Source organism: Charadrius vociferus, unplaced genomic scaffold (assembly GCF_000708025.1).
Source record: "Charadrius vociferus isolate BGI_N301 unplaced genomic scaffold, ASM70802v2 scaffold15, whole genome shotgun sequence".
In the NCBI taxonomy this organism is placed as follows: Eukaryota; Metazoa; Chordata; class Aves; order Charadriiformes; family Charadriidae; genus Charadrius; species Charadrius vociferus.
In genome coordinates this window covers 8,654,664-8,663,788 of record NW_009650064.1, presented here as the reverse complement: position 1 = coordinate 8,663,788, position 9,125 = coordinate 8,654,664, and the positions used below count along the sequence as shown (strand labels likewise).

Sequence of the window (9,125 nt, the reverse complement as noted above, 5' to 3'; positions counted from 1 at the left end):
GCCTTCCAGTACCTAAAGGGGGCCTACAGGAGAGCTGGGGAAGGACTTTTTGCTAGGGCATGTAGCGATAGGATGAAGGGGAATGGCTTTAAACTGGAAGAGGGCAGGTTTAGATTAAACATTAGGAAGAAATTTTTTATTTTGAGGGTTGTAAGGCACTGGAACAGAGTTGCCCAGAGAAGTTGTTGAGGCCCCATCCCTGGAGGTGTTCAAGGCCAGGCTGGATTTGGCCTTGGGCAACCTGATCTAGTGGGAGGTGTCCCTGCCCATGGCAGGGGGGTTGGAACGAGATGATCCTCAAAGTCCTTTCCAGCCTAAACCATTCTATGATTCTATGATACAAGGGAGAAGACTGTAATACTGTGGTCCTGTAAATCACTGTGGTATGGTAAAACATCACAGAACAGATGAGCCACCCTGTATCAGCATTAACTGGACCCAACTGAATACACTGAACAGCCAGAGACTAGTTTATTCCCGTGCTACCTTTGATCTTTGCATATGACAATAGATACGATTTTATTAATTTGGGTCTCTGGTACAGTAAAGTCTCTTCCAACTCTAGCTCCGTTTACTAAGCATAGTTACTAAGGTTCTTCATTTTTCCTTTCCCATGAAATCCCTAAATAGGCATTGTATCTTTATTCAGTTAAAATAAAGATAGATTTGTCTCTTCAATTTAGGAATTGTCTTTTTCTGTTGCTGAAACTAGCTTATAAAACCTAACAAGCATGCTTGCTTCTCCATGTTTGCTGTCCTTCTCCTTTCCTTGGCTGCAGTTCTAATGCATCAGCTGCTACACTGTAAAGCTACACCAGACTTCAAGAGAGCTTTTTGTTTAGCCATTATCTGCGCACATCAGTTGTCACTGATTTATTCAAGTCTAAAGAAACCTGAACAAACAAACCCAGTCCTAAGGGCGTGAATGTGAAGATGCAGAGAAAAAGCACTGCTTAAGGGCCACAGCTACATGAAGGAGTAGTTCCCCTCATAAAGCTGCTGCAGTTTTACAAAGGGGTGAGTCCATGATGTGACCCCTACAGCAGCTTTTCCCTGTCCCCACAGTCACAAATTTACCCATGCTTTCAAATCACTGCTTTCAAAACTCCCAGCCAACCCACTGCTCTGCAGCTGCCACGATGTGGTTTGGACCAGGGGCCATTCCCTCTGCTCGTGCATCCACATAACCCACACCAGGTCCTTTGCGTTGCTTGGTGGGGTCAGGGAGGGTAAAGGCGGACAGGAAATGTTATTGTGAGGAACGCAAAATGCTGAGGGCTTTTAGTGGTAGTAAAGGTCTCGTCTCTGCGTTATTTAAGCAGAACTGAGCACTTGTGGTTTAACCCCAACCAGCAGCTAGAACCACGCAACTGCTCACTCACTTCCCCCAGTTTGGATGGGGGACAGAATGAGAAGAGTTAAAGTGAGGAAAAATTTGTGGGTTGAAATAAAAACAGTTTAATAGTTAGACCAAAAGCTATGCACGCAAGCAAAGCAAAACAAGGAATTCATTCACCGCTTCCCATCAGCAGGCAGGTGTTCAGCCATCTCCAGGAAAGCAGGGCTCCATTATTCTGAACGTCCCCCCCTTCCTTCTTATTCCCCTATCTTTATGTACTGAGCGTGACATGATATGTCATGGAATATCCCTTTGGTCAGTCGGGATCCGCTGTTCTGGCTGTGTCTCCTCCCAACTTCCTGTGCCCTCCCCAGTCTACTCACTGGTGAGGTGGTGTGAGCAGTAGAAAAGGCCTTGAGTGCTTAGCAACAACCAAAAACACCAGTGCCTTATCACACTATTTCCATCGCAAATCCAAAACATAGCACTATGCCAGCTGCTAGTAAGAAAAAGTTAACTCTATCCCAACGGAAACCATGACAGCACTTGAATACAGAAAAGACTGGGTGGAGAAACGATGTAGACTTCTGGAGGAAGCTGTGATCAGGTCAATGCACTCTTTTAAACTCAGCAGCTGTTTTAATGAAAAGAATGGTTATGACATTTTAGCTCTGCTGTGTTCCTTCTGATGTGCTCAGATATGGCTCTTGTTTTAAAACAACACTGTGAATGTATCTGATTTTGAATATGAGCTGTCTTGAGTAAAAAAAGCTTTCTTGGCCCTTTTGGATTTTTCAGGGTCTTTTCCTTCCAACCATTTTCTTCCCCAAAGTGTGTGTGTGCATCTCATAGCTTCACCTTCCTCGGTTCGAACAGTCTCCTGGTAGTTACTGCTCTTCAAATACTGTATTGCTTTTGTGGTATCTATAAAGTCCTTAGTTTAACCACATGGTGAAGTTATTTCATTTTATGACAAAGACCTTACTTTCTTCCTTAATAGAGGTTTCAGCATGTTTCTGTCTTCCTTAAGATTTAAACCCACTTCCATTCATATTAGATAGTTGACTTTCCTTCTGCAAACTCAGTAAGGGCTTTCTTCCCCTTTCCAGAATCACAGTGAAGGCTCATGGAATTTCATTAACATTCGTCTACTTTGCAGTGTTCTGCAGGTTGTCGTTTCAGCTGATTGAGCTAAACTAGAGGAGAATTTTGAAAGGAAAGATTTATCAAGTCTCCTCTCTTAATTTTGGGGGACACCTTTGTGGGGCAGAGCATCACACTGAGAACCAAGCCTCCAGGAGTTCCCCCTCCAGTGGCCACTAATTCATCTGGTGAAAACAAAAGCACAGATAAGAGGAAGAAATATGAGACAGATTTGGGAACTGAAATTGAGTTTTCCAAGTGCTTCTGCCTGGCTGATAAGGCATAGCATGACCTCAGTACGGCTCCCTCCTTTGGTAAGCTAGATGGCGGTGCCAGGAGGCGAGGACACCGTGAATTCTGGTAGAATTACATAAGTCACATCCAATTACCAAACACAGGAAAACGTCTTCTGCTGTCTCCATGTACAAGTGTAGCTGTCTGAACATCTGACTGAAACTTTCCTATTTGTCAAGTGAAAATATAAGCTGTGCACTTGTAGAAATAGTAATGAAACCTGGATGCAGTGGGTTTTTATATCCTTCTGGTTAGCTGAGACTTCTAGTGTAGTGTCCTCCTGCATCATAATCTTTGAAATGTAACAGCTAATTGCTACCTGCCATTTGTACAGGAGAAACAGAAAACCTGAGAGCTCCGTTTGAGGGCTCAGCAACAAACCCAGGGATGATTGCGCTGGCTCTCTACTCTGCCCTCTTCTCCTACTCAGGATGGGACACGCTCAACTACGTCACTGAGGAAATGCAGAACCCCGAGAGGTAAAGGGGTGCTTTTCCTTTGAATTGCTGAAGTGTTCTGGTAAGACAGGTGATGGCAGGAAAAAACATTCCATATTTGTTTCTGATTGGAAATTAGTTAAACTATTTTTTCTGAAAAAAAACCTTCTTCTTTTCCAGAGTAGTAAGCACACAAATTCTTCCTGATTATTGTCCTCTCTCACCAATTGTGTCACACTAATAAATCACTTGTCTGCATGGATGTATTTTAAACCTTCCACTTTAGGCCAGAATTTTTAAAGGAGGAGAACAAATCCCCACTGAAAGCAGGAAAAGCATGGGTCCATCTAGCTCTTTAATATCCCCTATTTCTTTTCAGTCAAATAGAACAGTTATTTTATTTTCCACCGGGAGAGTAAGACTGTTTCAGGTTTATGACTGTTTTGTCATGTGATCTTTAGCATTAATTTTTATGCAAAAAATGTTTAATTTTACTGAAGATGAAAGGTTAAGTAAAAAATAAAGAAGTCCACAGCAGCACTGGAAATATCATCTCCTCCCCTCTGTTGGGATGTCCAGCCTGTGGGAGTGGTGTGCCTTACCTATTCAGACTCAGTCCACCTTGTCTTGGGACATACGTAGGTTACAAGTCAGGAAAAAAATGCTACAGTCATGAAAACACTTAAGTGTGCATTCAAATCTCATTGCTTAAGTGCTCTCTTAAATTGCTTCATAGGAAAGACAGTATATAAATTTTACAGGTATAAATGTATGGTTTTGCTCTAAAACTTGTGACAGACCCAGAAGCAGCCAACTAAGGTGTTTATGGAATTGTTCCACACATGGCTGCACATTGTTTTGTAATCCCACAACAACAAAATGATGAATTACAAAAAGTGATAGAGGTATCCACTCACAAATGTTTGATTTTGGGAACAATCTTCTACTTAAATATTCCTTATTTCAAGAACATGAAATCATTTTGCCATTTTCCTTTTGTAGGAATCTACCTCTTTCTATCGCAATTTCAATGCCTATTGTGACTGTTATTTACTTGCTGACTAATATAGCATACTACGTAGTGTTGGACATGTCAGCTCTCCTCACAAGTGACGCAGTGGCTGTGGTAAGTTGCATAAAATAATTAAACCAACAGTTACTGTATGGATGTCACTGCGGAAGAATCGCAGGTAGCATACCTCTTGGCAACACAATTGAAGTTATTTCCATGCTCAAAGTTGTTGCTTTGTTTTAAACTTTGTTTTTATGTAAGAGTACCAGTATATTAGAAGGTGAATATAAAAGAATACATAGAATATAAAGAATATATACAACAAATCTGCTCTTGTAAAATCCTCTCATATACTGTGCAAATCCTGCTCGTAACAGTACTTCATAGTAGAAGATGTTTTTGCCAGGCCCAGACAGAAAGTGCTATGATAAGTCTGAGCAGTTTAAGAACCAGGAGGTTTGCTATCATTCTAATGTACAGTGTGTGACATTTAATGCTGCAGGATCACAGCAATATTTTCAACACAAAAATGTGCAGTGAAATGGTTTTTAAAACCTTATCAATATTCTACAAAAAAATGTACAATTATAACTCATGGATTACTACAGTCAGGATTTGTCAGACTACGTTAAACCCAACACATCATCTTCTATTATCTTATTGGCTTGATCTAGGCTTAGATTTTTTTTTATCTTTTTTAAGGTATCTATCTGCCATTTTTATTTTGATACTGATCAGTTTTTCCAAATTCTAATTTCCCAAGTCATTATTGGATGTCATAACAAAGCATGGGCTATGACATTATCTTTGCACTGCTGTGTTTTCATGAGAGTTTCTCAGGATTTTCCATATGCTTAATGTTAGGGGACTCACTATTATTTTCTTTTTCTGTTACAGACGTTTGGCGGTGAAACCCTTAGTTATGCTAAGTGGATAATTCCTATAGCAGTGGCCATGTCTTGCTATAGTGGCTTAAACTCATCAATAATTGCAGCATCTAGGTATGAAATATAAGATTTATTTTAAATAATTGAAAAGGCATCATTTATTACTAATCTGCATTTTTTACTAATGAACTGTAAAAGTGACACAGTTAATTTTTGCCATGACAGGTTGTTCATTTATGATGGAAGGGTTGTTACAATCTGACGTGTCTTCTCATGATCAGCACCAATTGATAAACTAAAGCCGCTTGAGAAGAGAGCAGCATTTACAACACTGTAATAAAAGCCTTAATGCTGCCTTTGTCAGAAAGCAACAAGCTAGTCCTTGGCTCGCTGTCTGGTTGAGTTTTCTTATTCTTTTTTTCAGGCTTTTTTATGTTGGAGCCAGGGAAGGACACCTTCCTGACAGTCTGAGCCTGATTCATATAACGTGCTTCACGCCAGTCCCGGCTCTCCTCTTCAATGTAAGCGACAGCCTGGCCCCGTGCCCGGCTGGGGCAGCTGGGGATTCGGACCCGGGGGGGTATAACACCTCGCTTCTGGGCTGGAGATACCTTCCTCAAATGCCCACAATTTCTAAAACTCATTGAGGGTTGTGGTGGCATTATTTTTTATCTGATGGGTTTGGGTTTTTTTCAGTGGAAAGAGAATGGCTTGATTCCCGTTCATATGCTCTCTGAACAAGATTAGTGAGGACTGAGTACAATAACATTACTTAGAAAACAGAGAATGGCTAAATATGTAACAGTATAGACAGGAGTTAAGTCTTTATGTGAGTCTTCAGTGTCACTGGAGAAGAATATGACAGGAACATCACTCAGACCCTGTCATAGGCTGACTTTCTAGGACTGTAGTTATAACAGGAGTGACAAAGCACTTAAAATTAAATTCCTGCCATTGGATGCCTGTAGCCATACTGACTTTTTCCTGCTGTGACTATACAAATAAATCTTGTGACACAAAATTGAGGAACCATAAGGTGTAGAAATAGTGCAAATAACTTAAATAAATAATCCATAAAGCTAACAGATTAAAATAAGGGGGAGAATATGCACAAACAGAGACGGTGGAATCATTAAAAAATATTTCACTGCTGTTTATTTGAACATGTATTTTAATTGGTGTCTTCCATTGCCCTGTGTTACATATGGTTAATGAGTAGATTATCATGCCTGTCCTGTTTGACGTCAAATAATTTACTACAAGTTATAATGTCATTATGAATACTCTTCTCAGACAAATTCTGTTTGCACCAGTAAGATGGGCCATACTCCCTTAATACACCACCATTCACGTTTTTCAAGGTGGATTTTTTTTCTGCTCATCTGTTAAAACAGACATTAAATTCCTGGTATTTTTAGGTCTTTTCATGCATACCTGCATACCACAGAATTTACTTTAATGGTCTCAGTGTATGAGTGGACTGTGAGAGCCTCCAACAGTGAAAGCAAATTAAAAGTTTGCTTTGCAAACGAAGCCAACCAGAACAGCAGAGTAAGCCGCTGCCTACAGAAAGCTTCTTAAGTACAATTCTCCTTAGCACAGCAGAGTTTGGGGCTCCTCGTCTGGCCTTCTGAGGAGGGTTTCCTGCCTGTGCTGAAACAGAACTTCACAAACCTGACACCTCTTCAGCCAAATGTGGTGGTGTCACTGCTACGTTTCAGGAAGAGATATCAGCATGTTTCACACATCTTATTTGCAGATTTCTCAGAGTTTTAAGTGCATCCTTCTTGCAAGGAACTGATCTCCTGACTCCAGGCAAATATCTGGGAAACAGGACATTTTATAACTTTACTACCTCTTTATTTTACAAGGCATGTCTTTATTTTCACATTAAAAAGTCTTTGTTTTTATTATCTCTAGGGCTTAATGACTTTGCTTTATCTCCTTGTGGAAGATGTTTTCCTCCTCATTAATTACTACTGCTTCAACTACTGGCTCTTTGTGGGTCTGTCTATTGCAGGACTGATATATTTGAGATATACTCAGCCACATAGACCACGGCCTATTAAAGTAAGTAAACAAGAGAGGAAACAAGTCCTAAAAGCCACCTAATGCACATGTTTATGTGATCCTTAATACCACAGCCATAACATTAATAGTTATGTTATAGACTGTTTATCAGCCATAGAAACCCTTTCAACATACAAGATAAGAAACGAAGGAGCAAAACCCATTTGAGTCTCCACAAGAACATCTGTTCTTGTACTTTTGCTGCGAGGTTGAAATAATATTTACCATTTCTTTTTCCTTTCATTCAACCTTATAACTACCTTTATTTCAAAATAAATAAGGAATAAATATATGCCTGGGGTTCTTAGTCCCTCCTGGAACGACCCCATTTTGTATTGCTCACAGCGGACCTCAGTAGAGCTAGTGATGGGGGCTCCAGAGAGGTTAACACTGATCAAACTTACATAACTTAACAAATTCAGCAAAATCCCTTCCAAGACCCAAAATGCCCAAAATTCTGTTCATGCAGGAGATCAAAAGCTTAAATAATCAAATATATTTTGAGTGTTTTCTTCCATTCCATAGTGGTCATAGACAGTAAACTGGAAGTTTACTGACTGATTGCAGGAGAGCATCTGGCTATCAGTTAGGAGAGGGAGACTGCACAGAAACAAAGCACGCCTAAAAATTGATTCTAGTTTTAATCCAGTGATTGTCCAGGAAGCAGGGACGGAAACCCACAGCTTCCCCCAGGCACACAAAACCACGTGATGGCTCCTGCTTCCCCGCGCTCTGTTGGCTCTGTGACCTGCATTTCGGCTCTGCACTGATGCAGTAAAAATTATGAGAAATCCAAATTAACACCCTATCTAAATATTTCTTCCATGTCACTCACTCTTCCTAACCTCCCACACCATTTTTAACAAAACATTTTTTCCCATTTAAATGTAACATTGTGTTTATAAAAAACATGGTTCAAATGAAGGAATAAAATATCCTAAGCACCTACTGTTAGAAAACCCTCCATTCTTCCAGAGCAGACCAAATTTTCCTGGAGCATGTTCACACTTCTAAAACTCTCACCCAAAATATGTGGAAGATAAAGATTAAATCTTGCCTTACTGGCAGTTTTGCTATTGACTCTGCTAAAGCAAGGATTACAGTCAGATTACAGATAATGACTGTTTAATTCCTCTAAGCATTTGCCTGCTTAGTCAACGTCACAACTCTGCATACACTTTTTCCTTTTCTGAAAGGTAGCAGCTGGTTTCATCAACTTACATTTTTAACCTTTATAAGAAAAAATAAATATTTATACCAGTAAACTCTCAGGAGTTTCAGCTAGTATTTAAATGTCAGCTCCTGGACTCTTGAGAAGGCTCACTGCTACAACCAGTGAAAAAAATTGTAGTGAAAAATAAATCCATAAAGAGGTTATTGAAACTTTCCTTGTTTGTGGTATGATATTTGTTAAGTGCCCAGGCAAAATGGTTGTGCATCAGTCCATTAATTTAGTGGCATCAACACAGTAACGGAAAGTCTAGCTGAGTTACTTCCCAATCAAACTTTACAATTAAAAATTTGCAATTTAAGTTTGAGGGAAAACTAGCCATTGCTGCTCAGTTTTAAAGTACTACTTTCAAAGATCAATCTCTTACTAATGTGGAAAAGAACTGAGCTTGTGCAAGCCTGACAAAATGGTCAGATATTCAGGTGTGAATCAGATAAGAGTCTCTTAGCATCAACCACAGAAGCTAGAAAATTGTACTGACTGTAGGCAGTCAAAAGATAGTAGTCATATAGTCAATAGTTATATTTTTATTATTGACTTGTCCAATTTTAATCTGCAATGCCTGAAAATAACATATTTACTGCATCTTTTAATAAGTGTTGGCATTTTTTTTTATTTTTTTTATTTTTTTGTCTCCACAGCTTAACCTCTTCTTCCCTATAGTATACTGTTTATGTTCCCTTTTCCTGGTCATAGTTCCTCTCTACAGCGA

The 9,125-nt window shown here is 39.6% G+C and overlaps 1 protein-coding gene across 1 annotated transcript in view; it reads left to right on the top strand.

The window, feature by feature from the left end:
* Positions 1-9,125, top strand: part of LOC104292539 (Y+L amino acid transporter 2-like) — a 16,366-nt gene that overhangs the window by 6,342 nt on the left and 899 nt on the right. Inside the window, exons 3-8 of the mRNA XM_009891942.1 lie at positions 3,111-3,255; positions 4,216-4,339; positions 5,123-5,226; positions 5,537-5,633; positions 7,033-7,182; positions 9,055-9,121. Coding sequence (XP_009890244.1) covers positions 3,111-3,255; positions 4,216-4,339; positions 5,123-5,226; positions 5,537-5,633; positions 7,033-7,182; positions 9,055-9,121 — 687 coding nt within the window. The remainder of the gene's footprint in view (positions 1-3,110; positions 3,256-4,215; positions 4,340-5,122; positions 5,227-5,536; positions 5,634-7,032; positions 7,183-9,054; positions 9,122-9,125) is intronic.